Source organism: Jaculus jaculus, chromosome 6 (genome assembly GCF_020740685.1).
Source record: "Jaculus jaculus isolate mJacJac1 chromosome 6, mJacJac1.mat.Y.cur, whole genome shotgun sequence".
NCBI classification, from domain to species: domain Eukaryota; kingdom Metazoa; phylum Chordata; class Mammalia; order Rodentia; family Dipodidae; genus Jaculus; species Jaculus jaculus.
Genome location: NC_059107.1, coordinates 91,235,743 through 91,252,724, shown reverse-complemented (window position 1 = coordinate 91,252,724; position 16,982 = coordinate 91,235,743). Strand labels below are relative to the sequence as shown.

The 16,982-nt window shown below is 46.1% G+C and overlaps 1 protein-coding gene and 1 non-coding gene across 2 annotated transcripts; one reads left to right on the top strand and one right to left on the bottom strand.

The window, feature by feature from the left end:
- Positions 1 to 217: 217 nt before the first annotated feature.
- On the bottom strand, positions 218 to 14,325 carry LOC101593411 (autophagy-related protein 101-like). The gene is made up of 2 exons (XM_045152225.1): positions 14,294 to 14,325; positions 218 to 948 (listed from the first exon to the last, which is right to left on the bottom strand). Exons 1-2 carry the CDS (start codon positions 14,323 to 14,325, stop codon positions 291 to 293), a joined length of 690 nt encoding a protein of 229 aa, XP_045008160.1. The 3' UTR covers positions 218 to 290.
- Positions 14,326 to 16,879: 2,554 nt separating this feature from the next.
- On the top strand, positions 16,880 to 16,982 carry LOC123461847. The gene has a single exon (XR_006637911.1). It is a non-coding gene; the product is annotated as a U6 spliceosomal RNA (small nuclear RNA).

Below are 16,982 nucleotides of genomic sequence, written 5' to 3'. Positions count from 1 at the left end.
CCCTTTCTTTGGCTCTTATATTCTTGCACCTCTTTTTTTTTTTGAACCCAAACTTACATTGCAACTTTATTCACCGCTCCCACAGCACCCTGGAGAGTGTAGAAGGGGAACCCATCAATGGTGTGCAGAGCCTGCAAGCAGAACTTAAGGATCACCAGAGGCTGGTGCCGCCCCTTCCAAGTCTTACCAAGGACCCACAGCAGGTTCCAGAACCCCAAAGGCTCCATAATACAAGCCTTAGAAGCCGAGATCTGGGAGCCATCCAAGAGCTCCCGAGGCTCCAGCAAGGCCTACAGGGCAAGGGTGTCCTTGATAAGCCTGCGCACGGTGGTGGTGACGGAGGCTCCCAGGGCGTCGGTGATCTGAAAGGAGATCTTGTAGAGGTAGGGCTGCACGTCCGGCAAGCCTGTGTCAAACACGTTGTCCACTTCAGACTGCGTGGGCATCTTGGGTAGGTACTCGTGCCGGTTCATCACCTCCACGATGTTGATGATCTTCTCACAGAGCTTCTCGCCCACCTTCTCCCGGCATATCTGCCGTTCCTGCTCTGTGGCCAGGGCCACCACGTGCACCTTGACTGTCCACACCTCCCAGGGAATGCACTCATCTGAGAACGGCCAACGAGACTTCTTCTTCTGATAGAACTCCAGGGACATCTGGCCCAGCCCATCACTGCCTGAGTTCCGCAGTGCATCCTTGAATTCCCCAACAGCTTTGCGCAGGGCCGGGTCCAGCTCCTCAGAAGAGACGCGCACGTAGGTGAAGTCAGTGCAGTCGCAGTCAACATCCTGGATGCCCACGGTGCCGATGGAGTAGGTGCCTTCCTTCTTGTAGTGGACCTTGCCCGTGCTGCGGTGCATTAGCACGGTGTGCAGCCCAGCCAGCATGGCCTCCTCCACCTGCCTCCCTTCCACCGACACCTCCAGCACCTCCGAGCGACAGTTCAGCCTTGCACGTAGGGAATGAAGCGTCGGTTGCTCCCTCGGATCTCTCGTCCTCCTCCTCCGGCCCCGGGGACGACCTCCGCAAGGACACCTAGCTGCAAGAGGACTCCCTGAACTCTAGTACCGAACCTGCCAGCCTAGCCCAGCGCTTCCCCGGCCGGCGCCAGAGCCCCGCGGCCAGAGCAGTGCCTGGACCGGCTCTTTTCACCTGCTCTTCCACAATGGTACCTGAGTCTTGGAGGGTGTGACAGAGGTGTCTCAGTGCTGAGCACTCCTCTGGCACTTCTTCTTAGCATTTTGGTCACTGCCATCTGAAAACAGAAGCTTCTTAAACCACAATGAGAATAGCACTAATAAATGTAATGTAAATAAAAGTACTTAGAGGGCAGTTTGGTGGGCAGAATATATCCCTTTAGAAAAACAATAGTCATGTGGTGGTTTGATTCAGGTGTCTCCCATAAACTTAGGTGTTCCGAATGCTAGGTTCCCAGCTGATGGATATTTGGGAATAAATGCCTCCTAGAGGGAGTGTATTGCTGGGGGCAGGCTTATGGATATTATAGCCAGTTTCTCCTTGCCAGTGTTTGGCACACTCTTCTGTTGCTATGGTCCACCTTATGTTGGCCAGGGGGTGATGTCCACCCTCTGCTCATGTCATCATTTTCCCTACCATTGTGGAGCTTCCCTTCAAGCCTGTAAGCCAAAATAAACCTCTTTTTCCCAGAAGCTGTTCTTAGTTGGGTGATTTCTACCAGCAATGCGAACCCGACTACAAGTCATAATCCCCCCTTGGGCTCATGACCTTCTAGTACCAGGCAGGAATTTCCTTCCACAGGACAGGCCTCAAGTCCGATCAGAAATCAGTTGGTCTTCCCCATAACAGACATGCCACCATTGTACCAGTTGGCACATTTGGCCTGGCTGGCCAGCCATAGAGCTTGCAGGATCCACTGCTGGTTAACACTGTTGACTTTTCTCCCCCAACGTGCTGCATAACTCTTTCCAGTATCCTGATAGCTGGTCAACAATGAGGAGGCTTCCAGCTCGTTCTAGCTTGATTTCTCAGTGACTTCCAGCCCAAGCAGGTGGAGTATTCAGCAATAAGGTTTTAACATGCAGTTTTGGTGGGCAACTAAGAGCCTTGGCAATAGCCTGTAATGTTTTGGGGGCACTAGAGGCCTCCCAAACCAAGGTTCTTACATTCTTTCTGCCTCATCTTCTGCAATAGTTCCCTGAGCCTTGGCATGTGTGATAGAGATGTCTCATTTAGTGCTCAACACTTAACTTCTCAGCACTTTGATGAGTTTTGAGTCTCCTCAGTGGTCACTGCCATCTGAAAAGAGGAGCTTCTCAATGCAAAAGTGAAAGTAACATTAGCATATGGGTATAAGAGCTGGAGAGATGGCTTAACAGTTAAAGCTTGCCTGCAGAGCCTAAGGACTTAGGTTCGACTGACTCTCCAGGTCCAATGTAAGCCATATACACAAAGGGACACAAGGCCGCACATGTGCACAAGGGGGCACATGCTTTTGGAATTCGATTGCAGTGGCTGGAGGCCCTGGTACTCCAATTTTCTCTCTCTCTCATTAAAAAAAGGCCAGTCTAGTTGGGTGTGGTGGCATACACTTTTAATCCCAGCACTGGGGAGGCAGAGGTAGGAGGATTGCTGTGAGTTTGAGGCCACCCTGAGACTACATAGTGAATTCCAGGTCAGCCTGGACCTCAAAAAACTAAAAAAAAAAAAAAAAAAAAAAAAAAAAAAGAAAAGGCCAGTCTGTTGGGCTTGCCTCAACAAAATACATATGGGTACAAGCATAAATATTTAGAGGGTAATTTGTAAGTAAGTGCTTTCAACCACTGAACCATCTCTATAGCCCAGAGGCCAATTCATTGGGCATACTATATTGCAAATAAAGTAGCTTCACCTCTAGGGCTTATGACCTCCCCAGCCTTAGGCTTTTGATTAAGTTTTCAGTACAAAACATGAATTTCTTCCCATGGAGCAGGCCTCAAATTCAATTAGAGAGCAGGTGGTTTCCCCTATAACAGTAATGCCACCATTGCACCAGTTGCCACAATTGGCATGGCTAGCCAACCATTTGCTTTCAGGGTCCACTGCTGGTTAAGATCATTGATGGCAGCCAGTCTTGGTGGCTGTGGTGGTTTGATTCAGGTGTCCCCCATAAACTTAGTGTTCTGAATGCTAGGTTCCCAGCTGATGAATATTTGGGAATTAATGCCTCCTGGAGGGAGTGTATTTTTGGGGGCAGGCTTATGGGCATTATAGCCAGTTTACCCTGGCCAGTGTTTGGCACACTCTCCTTTTGCTGTGGTCCACCTTATGTTGGCCAGGGGGTGAGGTCCACCCTCTGCTCATGCCATCGTTTTCTCCTGCCATCGTGGAGCTTCCCCTCAAACCTAAAGCTACTCTTGGTTGGGTGATTTCTACCAGCAGTGAGAACCGCAACAGTGGCATATGTCTTTAATCCCAGCAATTGGGAGGCTGAGGTAGGAGGAGTGCTGTGAGTTTAAGGACAGCCTGAGATCACATAGTGAATTCCAGATCAGCCTGGGCTCGAGTGAGACCATACCTCAAAAACCAAAAAAAAAAAAAAAAAAAAAGGAAAAGAAAAAAGGCCATTGATGGCTTTTCTTCCAACAGGCTGTATAGCTATTTCTAGCACCATGACAACTAGTAAACAGGGAGGGGGCATTCAGATCAGCTCCAGCTTCATTTCTCAGTGCCCCATACCCCAAGCATGTGGTGTCTTCAGCGATAGGGTCTACCATCTGTTGCAGTGAGGTTCGTGTTGCTGGCAGAAAACACCCAAGAGCAGCTTGTTGGAGAAAAGGGTTTATTTTGGCTTACAGACTTGAGGGGAAGCTCCATGGTGGGAAAAATGATGGCATGAGCAGAGGGTGGACATCACCTCCTGGCCAACATCAGGTGGACAACAGCAATAGGAGACTGAAGGGAAGCTGGCTGTAACACCCATAAACCTGCCCCCAGCAATATGCCACCTCCAGGAGGATCTAATACCCAAATAGCCACCAGTTGGGGGCCTAGCATTCAGACCACATAAGTTTATGGGGGACACCTGAATCAAACCACCACACCATCCATTGAACATGTCTCTAAAAAATTCTATTCATTATTTATTAGAGTCAGAGAGAAAGGAGAGAGAGAGAGTACAGTCCTGGGAAATTAAACCTGGGTCCTTTGGCTTTGCAGGCAAGTGCCTTAACTGCTAAGCCAGGCCATCCCTCCATCCCTGAACATGGTTTTTTTTTTTTTTTTTTTTGGTTTTTGAGGTAGGGTCTTATTCTAGTCCAGGCTGACCTAGAACTCACTCTGTAGTCCTAGGCTGACCTCAAACTCACAGTGATCCTCCTACCTTTGCCTCCCAAGTGCTAGGATTAAAGTCATGTGCCACTATCCCTGGCTGAACATGTCTTTTGATAGTCACATGAATCATTTCTCTTGGATATATATGTGGAAATGGAATTATAGTTACAGGACAGGCTGGATCTCCTTTTATGCACATGTGTTAATATTTTGGTTTTTAGAAAAATGAGAGAATAATGAACATGATGTTTGGATTTTTTTTCTTTCTTTCTTTTTGTTTTTTTTTTTTATTTTATTATTTTATTTTTTTTAAGGAGGGTCTCACTCTGGCCCAGGCTGACCTGGAATCTGGAATTCACTATGTAGTCTCAGGGTGGCCTTGAACTCAAGGCCATCCTCCTACCTCTGCCTCCCAAGTGTTGGGATTAAAGGTATACGCCACTACGCTAGCTTTTTTTGTTGTTGCTGTTTTTGTTTTTTGAGGTAGGCTTTCACTATAGCTCAGGCTGACCTGAAACTCATTCCTCCTACCTTTGCCTCCCAAGTGCTGGGTATTAAAATATTTTATTGCCAGATGTGGTGGCACATGCCTTTAATCCCCAGCACTTGGGAGGTACAGGTAAGAGGATGGCCTTGAGTTCAAGGCTAGCCTAAAACTACATAGTGAATTACAGGTCAGTCTGGGCTAGAACTAGACCCTACCTTGAAAAACTACAAAAAAATTATTTATTTATTTCTTTGAGAGAGAGAGAGAGAGAAGCAGAGAATGGGTGCATCAGGGCCTCCAGCCACTGCAAACAAACTCCAGATGCATGCACCACCTTGTACATCTGACTTACATGGGTACTAGGGAGTTGAACCTGGGTCTTTAAGCATCCCAGACAAGTGCCTTAACCATTAAGCCATCACTCCAGCCCTGGAATTTTTTGAAAAATATTTTACTTATTTATTTATTTGAGAGAGTGAGAGAGAATGGGCATGTCAGGGCCTCTAGCCTTTGCAAACAAACTCCAGGCACATGTGCCACCTTGTTCATGTGGCTTATATGGGTCCTGGGGAATTGAACCTGGGTCCTTTGGCTTTGTAGACAAAGGTCTTAACCGCTGATCAATCTCTCCAGCCCTTATTCATTTGAATGAGAGAAAGAGAAGAGAAAGAGAGAGAGAGGGAGAATGGGTATACCAGGGCCTCCAGCCACTGCAAACGAATTCCAGATGCATGCACCACCTTGTGTGTCTGGCTTGCATGGGTATTGGGAATTGAACCTGGGTCCTACGTTTTCCAGGCAAGCACCTTAACCATTAAACCATCAATCCAGCCCTGGAACTTTTTTTTTTTTCAGTCAATGCTCTCTACTTTTCCATTTTGTTATTTTTAGTTTATCTAGTCCTAGTCAGTATCCACATGTGGTGGTTTGATTCAGGTGTCCCCCATAAACTTAGGTGTTCTGAATGCTAGGTTCCCAGCTGATGGATATTTGGGAAGTAATGCCTCCTGGAGGGAGTGTATTGTTGGGGGCGGGCTTATGGGCTTTATAGCCAGTTTCCCCATGCCAGTGTTTGGCACATCCTCCTGTTGCTGTGGTCCATCTTCTGTTGGCCAGGGGGTGATGTCCACTCTCTGCTCATGCCATCGTTTTCCCCTGCCATCGTGGAGCTTCCCCTCGAGCCTGTAAGCCAAATAAACCTCTTTTTCCCAGAAGCTGCTCTTGGTTGGGTGATTTTTACCAGCAATGCGAACCGGACTGCAACACCATATCACCCAAAAGTGTCTTTTACAAGTGCTAAATCCCAATCGGTGTCTGATCAAGGACCATGCATTGTACACCATTCATCTGCACAGTTTTGCCACATGTGCCCTTCCTTGGGTCCTCATAGGTTAATGGGTAGATGCATTTGTTCCTTGCCACCTGGGCCTTCTTGTAGATCTCCACACAACATGGCAGATTGCTTCTGAGGGAGAGGGGTTGACAGTGTGACTAGAAGCCACAGACTTTTTGTGACCTACTCTTGAAATAATATCTAATCCTTTGCTACATTTTATTCCTTATAAAGCAACCATCATGTCCAAGCCAAGTGCAAAGAGTGGCCTTTCACCTGAGCCTGAATGTATGGAGCTGTCAGGACCTGTGGATGCTATTCCACAGATTATCACACAGGAAGACACAGGCAGTGGAAAAGACACTTTCATGTAGATATTATTTCAACTTTAAAACAACCCTTTGGAGTTGGGGGTGTTGTTCAATGATGGAGTAATCCTTGGCACTGGCAGCACAGAACAAAACAAAACAAAAACCAAACCAATTCTGGTTTAGGGAGATGGCTTAGCAGTTAAGGCATTTGCCTGCAAAGCCTAAGGACCTGGGTTTGATTCCTCAGTATCCACGTAAGCCAGATGCACAAGGTGGAGCATACATCTGGAGTTCATTTTCAGTGGCTAGGGTCCCTGGCACACCCATTCTCTCTATATATAACTGCATCTTTCTTTCTCTCCCTCCCTCTCTTTCTCTGTCAATAAATAAATGATGTTTAGAAAAAACAATCCTGTAGACAAATACCCTCACCCCATCTTCTATAGGAGTAATCAGCCTGAGAAAGCTTTCTTTTGCCCCCACCTGAAGTTCATTCTAGTTATTCTTTATTGCATAAATTTCTTCAGCATACTTTAAAAAATGACGTTTAAAAACTCAATTCTCTCTCTACCTCCCTCTTTTGCTCTCTTAGATAAATAAATAAAATATTTTAAAAAGGCACTGGAGAGATGACTTAGCAGTTAAGGCACTTTCCTGAAAAGCCAAAAGACCTTGGTTTGATTCCCTAGGACCCACATAAGCCAGATGCACAGGTGGCACATGCATCTGGAGTTTGTTTGTAGTGGCTGGAAGCCTTGGCGTGCCCATATTCTTTCTCTCTCTCTCTTCCTTCCTTTTTCACTCTCAAATAAATAAATAAAAATAAGCTGGGCGTGATGGTGCACACCTTTAATCCCAGCACTTGGGAGGCAGAGGTAGGAGGATTGCTGTGAATACGAGGCCACCCTGAGGTTACATGATTGCATAGTGAATTTCAGGTCAGCCTGGATTACAGTGAAACCCTACCTTGACCCCCCCCCCAAAAAAAAAGAAAGAAAATCTAAGAGACTATGAATAAGCCATATGGAAACCTACTTTTTTGGACAATGGTGCACCCAGAAGTCACCAACCATTACTAGAAAATTTTCAGTACCAGGGATGGCATACCTTCCTGTGAGTTGTTGGCCAAGGAGGTCCCTGATGCCCCCCAAACATTACAGGCCATTGCAAAGGCTCTTGGTTTCCCACGAGAAATAGATGGTAAGACCCTATTGCTGAAGACTCCACATGCTTGGGCTGCAAGGCCACTGAGAAATCAAGCTGGAGCTGAGCTGAAAATCTCCATGTAAACCAGCTGACAGAAAGCTGAAAAAGGCTACACTGCATGCAGTTCAATGGGAGAGAGAGAAACCGCCAGTGGAGATAAACAACAGTGGACACTGCAAGCCTTAAGTTTGGCCAGCCAGGCCAAATGAGCCAACAGGTGCAATGTAGTAGAATGTCTGTTATGGGGGAATCCAACCACTAATTGGACTGCAGGCCTGCTCCATGGGAGGAAATACATGACTGGTACTGAAAACCTATGATGGGGGGTCATGAACCCTAGGGGTGTAAAGTCTCCTGCTGTCTGGCTAAATGCATATATTATGCTCACCAAGCTGCCCAGTGAGCACTTCTGTTAATGTTCATACTCATGTATTAATGCTACTCTCACTTTTGGTTAGAGAAGCTTCTCTTTGCAAATGGCAGCAATTGCTGGGATGACTCAAAAGGCACCATAGTGCTGAGAAGTGGCAAAGGAGTGTTCAGCACTGAGACATCTCTATCACACCCTCCAAGGCTCAGGGTCCAAAAAGCCAAAGGAAGGGTAGAACTGCTTACAACACAATCTTGTAGACACAAAATGACCTGGATATCCATGACCTCACAATGCATGGTATTACCTACACAGGAGCCTCATAATAGTAGGAAAAGATGATGACATCAAAATAAGAGACTACAGGGCTGGAGGGATTGCTTAGTGGTTAAGGCATTTGCCTGAAAAGCCAAAGGACCCAGGTTTGATCCCTCAGGACCCATGTTAGTCAGATGCACAAGAGTGCACAAACATCTTGGAGTTCATTTGCAGTGTCTGGAAGCCCTGGCGTGCCTTTCTCTCCCTCTCTCCCTCTCTCTCTCTCTCTCTCTCCCTCTTTCTCTGTCTAAATAAATAAAATTAAAATATTTTTTTTAAAAAAATAGCTGGGCATGGTGGTGCACGCCTTTAATCCCAGCACTTGGGAGGCAGAGGTAGGAGGATTGCCATGAGTTCGAGGCCACCCTGAGACTACAGAGTGATTTCCAGGTCAACCTGGGCTAGAATGAAACTCTACCTTGAAAAACCAAAAAGAGAGAGAGAGACTAATTGAGAGAGGGAGGGAGGGTTTATTGTCTATACTTATGGACATGGTCAATAAAAATTTTTTTTGTTTGTTTTGGTTTTTCAAGGTAGGATCTTGCTTTAGCCCAAGCTGACCTGGAAATCACTATGTAGTCTCAGGCTAAGTGCTGGGAATAAAGGCATGCACCACCACACCCAGCTATTTTATTATTTGTTTTAAGCAGCTTAAGATCCACAGCAGAGGGCTGGAGAGATGGCTTAGTAGTTAAGGTGCTTGCTTGCAAAGCCAAAGGACCCAGGTTTGATTGCCCAGTGCCCATGTAAAGCCAGAAGCACAAGGTGGCACATGTATCTGGAGTTCCTTTGCAGTGGTTAAAGGCCCTGGTGCACCCATTCTCTCTATCTGCCTCTTTCTTTCTTTCAAATAAATAAAATATTTTTTTTTAAATTCACAGTAGAGGGCTGGAGAGATGGCTCAGCAGCTAAGGCGCTTGCCTGCAAAGGCAAAGGACTCAGGACCCACGTAAACCAGATGCACTAGGTGGTGCATGCATCTGGAGTTTGTCTGCAGTGGCTGGATGCCCTGGCACACCCATTCTCTCTCTCTCTGCCTCTTTCTCTCTCAAATAAATAAATAAAAATAAAAATATTTTAAAAAATCAGAGCAGAAAGCAGGAGGTAAAGTTCCCATGTACCCACCACATGCACAGACTCCCCAACACTTGGCACCCCACAGCAGGAAAACCTGTTACAATGCAATATCACTGCCACCCAAAATTTACAGTTTATGTTAGGTTTCACTCTTGGTATACATTCTGTGGGTTTGCTCAAACATGTAATGACATGTACACAGTATTATAATATCACACAAAGCAGCTTCGAGGTCCTAAAAGTCCTCTACGCTCCCCCTTGTTCACTCCTCTCTTCCTCCAACTCCCTTATCTTTGTCTTTCCTCCCGAATGTCATAGTTAGAATCACAGATTGTAAGTAGCTTCAGCAACACCTGCTTCATGACCTGCTCTTCCTCATTGGCCTGCTAGGTTATGTTTTCTGGACTAGTTGCAGGCTGCGTGAGGAGGGCAAAAACCCGGTTGGTCTACTCAACCTTTCATCCTTAGCCCCTGGAATTGAACTTGCTGCCTAGCAGTTATTTAAAAATTATTTGTTGGGGGCTGGAGAGATGGCTTAGCGGTTAAGCGCTTGCCTGTGAAGCCTAAGGACCCCGGTTCGAGGCTCGATTCCCCAGGACCCACGTTAGCCAGATGCACAAGGGGGCGCACGCGTCTGGAGTTCGTTTGCAGAGGCTGGAAGCCCTGGCGCGCCCATTCTCTCTCTCTCTCTCCCTCTATCTGTCTTTCTCCCTGTGTTTGTCGCTCTCAAATAAATAAATAAATAATGAACAAAAAAATATTAAAAAATATTTGTTGAAAGGAAGAATAAATTCTGAGGTTTGTCCATGTCAATTTAAATTGGTTGAAGTCTGTGTTACTTCACTGATCTGTTCATCATACAAACCCGAAATGCATGTGTAGGGAGAGGTGACAAGGGACAGGCCAGAAGAGGGAAAAAAACAGGAGGATAGGGGGCTTTTCTTGGCTAAAAAGCTGCTCTGGAAGGCTCTCTTCTTACAGCTTTGTGAGAGGCTCACAGGAGATAAATAAGCAAGGAGCTTTGCCTAATATTTAGGAAACACAAAATGAAAATAAAGAAAATGCATGAATTCTAAATGCCACTCTAAACCCCTAGCACCAAATAAACAGCACACACCTGCATAAAACAAAAACAAATAATAACAACAATAAAAAGCCAGCTCAGGAGATTGAAAAGAAATGTTTCCATCCTCATAAGGCCACCTTTACCCCTAGGTTTGGACACCTCTGTCCAATTTATCTCTTGCCTCATTGACAACTGCTACAACATTCTATATGGCTGTCCCACAACTTTGCAGTCCCCTGTGTGTCCTGGTTTCCCTGCCTCCCAGCTCCTTCAGCCTGTTTGTCTGGGGTCATGTCGGGACACATTAGGATTTTCAGATGTAGTAAACACTAAAAAGATTACGATGACCCCATGCAGTGAAAAACAATTCAAGTGTAGCCACTGGCCAGCACTGGGAAGTCAAGGCAGGAGGATCAAGAACTCAAGGTTAGCTGTTCAAGCCAGCCTAGGCTACTGGAGACCCTGTCTCAAAGGAAAACAAAACAACAACAACAACAAAAATTCAACAGATAAAAAACAAAATGGCCAGGCGTGGTTGTGCATGCCTTCAATCCCAGCACTCAGGAGGTAGAGGTAGGAGGATTACTGTGAATTCAAGGCTACCCTGAGACTACATAATGAATTCCATGTCAGCCTGGACTAGAGTGAGACACTACCTCAAAAAACCAAAAAAGGGGGTTGGAGAGATGGCTTAGCAGTTAAGGTATTTGCCTACAAAACCAAAGGACCACGGTTCAATTCTCCAGGACCCATATAAGCCAGATGCACAAAGTGATGCATGCATCTGGAATTCCTTTGCTGGCATGAAAGGTGTGAACCACCACACTGGCCACCATGGTTTGCAGAAAGAGAGAATGGGTGAGCCAAGACTAGGAAGAAAGAAAGAAAGAGTGCATCAGGACCTTTAGCCTCTGCAAATGATCTCCAGACACCTGTGCCCCTTTGTGTATTTGGCTTTTACATGGGCACTGGGGAATCAAACTTGGGGTTGTTAGGCTTTACAGGCAAGCAACTTAACCTCTGAACCATCTCTCCAGCCCTGGGTTATGTTTATTTTGTTGCTGTTTGTTTTCTGTGTTTTTTTTTTGTTTTTTTTTTTTTGCAGGGGGAGGTTCAAGGTAGGGTCTCACTCTAGCCCAGGCTGACCTGGAATTCACTACGTAGCCTCAGGGTGGCCTTGAACTCATGGAGATCCTCCTACCTCTGCCTCCTAAGTGCTGGGAATAAAGTCGTGTGCCACCACGCCCAGCCTTTCTTTGCTTTTGTTAATGGGGGAACAGGATCTTGCATATAGTCTAGGCTGGCCTCAACTCATATCAATCCTCCTATATCAGCCTCCCACATACTGAGATTGCAAGTGTGTGCCACCATGCCCAGCTAGGATGTGGGATTTCTATTTTTCATATTAAGGTTTGGAGTGATGGCTTAGTGGTTAAGGTGCTTGCTTGTGAAGCCTAAGGACCCAGGTTTGATTCCCCAGGGCCCATGTAAACCAGATGCATAAGGTGGCACATATGTCTGGAATTCATCTTCAGTGGCTAGAAGCCCTGGCGTGCCCATTCTCTCTCTTTCTCCCTCTGTCCCTCTGTATCTAATAAATAAATTAATAAAACGAATTTGCAGTGAAAAGGAAAAAAAAATATTTTGTAGCCATGGTGGCACATGCCTTTAATCCCAGCACTACCTTATGCATCTGGCTTACATCGGTCCTGGGAAATTGAACCTGGGTCCTTAGGCTTTGCAGGCAAGTGCCTTAAGCACCAAGCCATCTCTCCAGCCCCAGAAGTGGAATTCTTGACCACCAGACCCCTCACTGAGGCAAGTAGATCAAAATGGCCACAGTGGCCCACATCCATGCTTTTGTGTGCCCTCCCTCAGAATATGGGCTGTTCTTGTGACTTGCTTCACACAGTGTAAGAGATTGCTAGCTCTTTGCTTAGGCCACAGGATAGCGTGCCTGCTGTTTTTTTTTTTTTTAATTTTTTTTTAATATTTATTTACTTATTTGAGAGCGACAGACACAGACAGAAAGACAGATAGAGGGAGAGAGAGAGAGAGAATGGGCGAGCCAGGGCTTCCAGCCTCTGCAAATGAACTCCAGACGCGTGCGCCCCCTTGTGCATCTGGCTAACGTGGGACCTGAGGAACCGAGCCTCGAACCGGGGTCCTTAGGCTTCACAGGCAAGCGCTTAACCGCTAAGCCATCTCTCCAGCCCAGCGTGCCTGCTGTTTTACTAGCAGACTTTTGATAGCTTTGTGGAAGCAAGCTGCCATGTTAGAGAGCTCCATACAGGGAGGATCACAATCCAACAGCCAGCAAAGAACTGAATCCTGCCAATCACCACCCAAGCTTGGAATTGGAGCCTTCCTCCTTCAAGCCACTAATGAGCCTGAAGCATGGCTGGCCCCTCGCTTGTTAAAGCTTTGCCTTCCCAAAGCAGAGTACTCTGGTAAGCTACACCGACTCCTAATGGGCAGAAACCTTGAAATAAATGTGTTGTTTTAAACTCTTAATTTGATTTTTTAAATGATTTGACACATAGTAATAGATAACTCACGTACTTATTTAATAAAACTGTCTTGCATACAGAGGCCATTGTTATTTCTGTCTGTACTGTGGAAGAAACTAAGGCTCAGAGCAGCTGGATCAATTGTCCAATGTACTTGTCATCTTCTTGGTGGCAAAAATAGAAACACTCTAAATCATGTGAGAAAGAGGCACACATTAGAACAATGGTGAATAACTTGTTCATAGAACTGATAGAAAGTCCAGAGTATGAGGCTTAAAAACCAGGCAGGAGGGCTGGAGAGATGGGTTAGTGGTTAAACGCTTGTCTGTGAAGCTTAAGGACCTTGGTTCGAGGTTCGATTCCCCAGGATCCATGTTAACCAGATGCACAAGGGGGCGCATGTGTCTGGAGTTCATTTGCAGTGGCTGGAGGTCCTGGCGTGTCCATTCTCTTCCTCCCTCCCTCTCTCTCTCTGCCTCTTTCTCTGTCTGTTGTTATCATATAAATAAATAAAAATAAACAAAAAGTAATAAAAAAAAAAAAAAAACAGGCAGGAGCAAAGGGAAGTTGGGCAACAGAATGACAGAAGAGCTCCGGACTCCTGCCCCCGTTGCAGACAACAGAATGACTTTCAGCTGTCTTCCTTCATGCCATTAGCTCCACACTCAAAGCGTTTAGTGGGAATGTGCAATGGCAGGGGGTTCCGTACATATTAGTGACTAGGGTCAGCTGGCAGGAGGCACTCAAAAATAGTTTATCCCAGCACTTGAGAGGCTGAGGTAGGAGGATAACTGAGTTTGAGGCCAGCCTGAGACTATCGAGTGAGTTCTAGGTCAGCCTGGATGTTGTAGTCAGCTCCTCACTGTTGAGATGAATCTCCAAATGAGACACAGTTTATAGGAGTAAGGGATTTAATTGGAGTTTACAAATCAAGGAGAAGTTCCATAATGGCACAAGAAGCTGGACCCCTTTCTCGGATCCACGCAGAGAAGAGACCACTATTAGCAGCACCACAAGCAAGCACACACTGGGACCCCCAGGCAGAACTTAAGCACTCTGCCCCCAGCAACACCTTCGGGCTGGACCCCAGGGTCTGCCCACAGAGCCACCTTCTCCAGACAGGTGGCTGGAAATCTAAGTCACGAGCTTGAATAAAACTCCCGAATCGGTTGGAGGACATCTATTCAAACTACCACACTGGGCTACCTTGAAAAAACAAAACAACACAGAAAGGTGAGTCCGACATTGGGCACAGAGTGGACGGAGCATATGTCTTAAAGGTTCAGAAACTGATGCAGTCCTGTTCCCCAAAGCAGTGACATTACCAAATCTTCTCCGGAGTTCCAGAATTTCCCATACTGCCCCTAAGGCTTGTGAGCCAGAGGAGCAGAACTTTGGGAGGGGAAACTATGAGTGTCAGTGGCAGAAACATGCCACCAGAGGGCACATGACACTCACAAATTTAGCAAAGTGTGTGTGTGTGTGTGTGTGTGTGTGTGCGTGTGTGTGTGTGTGTGTGTGTGTTGGGAGGGGCCTGAGAAAGAAGTCTAGACCTGGCAGGCTGGGCTGTGGACACCCAAAGGACAAGCTGTATAGTGGGTGCCATAAGCCTTCTCTAGTTCTTTTGACCATAGCTGTACCCTCTCATTCTCTGGGAGCTTTGGGCTCCCCTGATCTTTCCTCTGAGATCCTGAGGGGACTTTTAACTCTTCCTTTCATGACATCAATTCTCCAACTGTAACCCCCAGCCCATGAATCTCAGTTCAGCCCTGGAGTACAGGGCAGGAGAGGTAGGGTGAGGGGTGTGCCTCTGGCTCTACAACTAGATATAGCCTTTCCTGCAGCCTATGCAGTAGAGCAGAAGGAATTGGAGTGAGGCTTTTTCTTTTGGACTGGAAATTCCAGTACCTAGCACAACACTTGGCATATTGTCTCAATAAATATTTGTTACTTCTTTTTTATTTATTTATTTTTATTTATTTATTTGAGAGTGACAGACACAGAGAGAAAGACAGATAGAGGAAGAGAGAGAGAATGGGCGCGCCAGGGCTTCCAGCCACTGCAAACGAACTCCAGACGCATGCGCCCCCTTGTGCATCTGGCTAACGTGGGACCTGGGGAACCGAGCCTCGAACCGGGGTCCTTAGGCTTCACAGGCAAGCGCTTAACCGCTAAGCCATCTCTCCAGCCCTATTTGTTACTTCTTGATAATTATTTGACATGAATAAATCCTGCAGGAGCCAAGGCAGGTGGCTAGGGCACTCCAACTACAACATTGCTAGAGTCCTTTCACTTCCCAACAACCCAACATGACTATCCTTGCCCAAGCCACTATTCTTTCCACCTGGACCACTACAGTAGCTTCCTAAGTGGTTTCCCTCATATCCTTTGATCCCACAATTTATTCTTCACTCAGTAGCCAGCATGATCTTTAAAAACCATAAATCAAATTGTGCCACTTCTGAGCTTAACACCTTCCAAAGTCTTCTCATTACACTTTGAATGAAATCCAAACTCCTGTGCCTGGCCTATGAGCTACACTAGCCAGGGCATGCCCTCCTCTCTGACCTCATCTTCCACTTCTTAAGCCTCACTGACTTTCTTTGTGTTTGAGAGCCCAGTGAGCTGGCTCTTGCCAGAGGGCTTTTGCATTAGCTGTTCCCTGCGCCTGGAATGCTCTTTACACAGATTCTTTTCATGGCTGATTCCATGTCACTTAGGTCTCAGTGTTAATGCCACTTCCTTACAGAAACCTCTTTTGACAGCTAAACCCAGGTTTCTCCCTCAGTCACTTCTAATCCATTCCTCAGTCAATAACCATCATAGCGTTTATCATCATATGTCTTTTCTATTCAGCTTTAAAGTTTTCTCAACAATCCCCTCCTATGATCATAATCTACTCATACCACTCTCTCCTCCTCCTCCCTCCAGAACCTTCCCTTTCCACTGACTGTCTTCTTTCCAAATAGTCCCTGGTATATTTCAATGTCCTCATTTCCCCCTCCTATGATGCAGCTCTTATATAGGTGGCATCAGCCACTGTGAGGTCATGAATGCTAAGGCCACTTTGAGTGTGGAAGACAGCATCATAAGCAGTCCTCTCCTTCCTTCGGCTCTTACATTCTTTCCACCACCTTTTCTGCAATGGTCCCTGAGCTTTGGAAGGTGTGATATTGATGTCTCACTTAGTGCTGAATACTCCACTGTCTCTTCTCAGCACTTTGATGATTTTTTGAGTCTTCCCAGTGGTCCCTGCCATCTGAAAAGAGAAGCTTCTTTCACCAAAAATCAAAGTAGCCTTAATATATGGGCATAAACATAAGTATTTAGAGAGCAGTTTGATGAGCATAATGTATCCATTTAGCCAAACAACAGTAGTAGTTTCCCAGCTAGAACTAATGGTCTCTTCAGTATAGGCTTTGATTAGGTTTTCATTACCAGGTATGAATTCCCTCCTATGGAGTGAGCCTCAAATCCAATCAGAGAGCAGTTGGTCTCTCCCATAACCACCATTGCAACATATTTGACCTGGCTGGCTAGCCATAAAGCTTTTGAGGTCAACTGCCAGTTAAGACCATTGATGACTTTTCTCCCCCAGCAGTCTACATAGCTCTTTCCAGAATCCTGACAGTTAATCAACAGGGAGGGCGCTTCCATCTCAGCTCCAGCTTGATTTCTCAGCATCCTGCAGCCCCAGCATGTGGTGTTTTCAGCAACAGGGTTACCATCTATTTTTGGTGGGAACCTTGGGCAATAGCCTACAGTTTTTTGGAAGGTGATGTCAGGGGGCCTCCCTGACCAACATGGCACTGAAATTTTCTTGTAACATGTTATGGCTTCTGGTCACCCCATTATCCACCCCCACAGGGTACTTCTGCCAAAACTTTCTCATTTTTAAAAATATATCATTTGTGCTTGCTTCGGCAGCACATATACTAAAATTGAACAATACAGAGATTAGCATGGCCCCTGTGCAAGGATGACATGCAAATTCTCGAAGCATTCCATATTTAA

Excerpts from the sequence above, each read along its gene's own strand:
- LOC101593411 (XM_045152225.1), bottom strand. The coding sequence starts at position 14,325 with ATGGGAAATTCTGGAACTCCGGAGAAGATTTG. Across the intron at positions 949-14,293 it reads GGAACTCCGGAGAAGATTTG|GCTGAACTGTCGCTCGGAGG; the intron begins GTAATGTCACTG and ends CCTACGTGCAAG.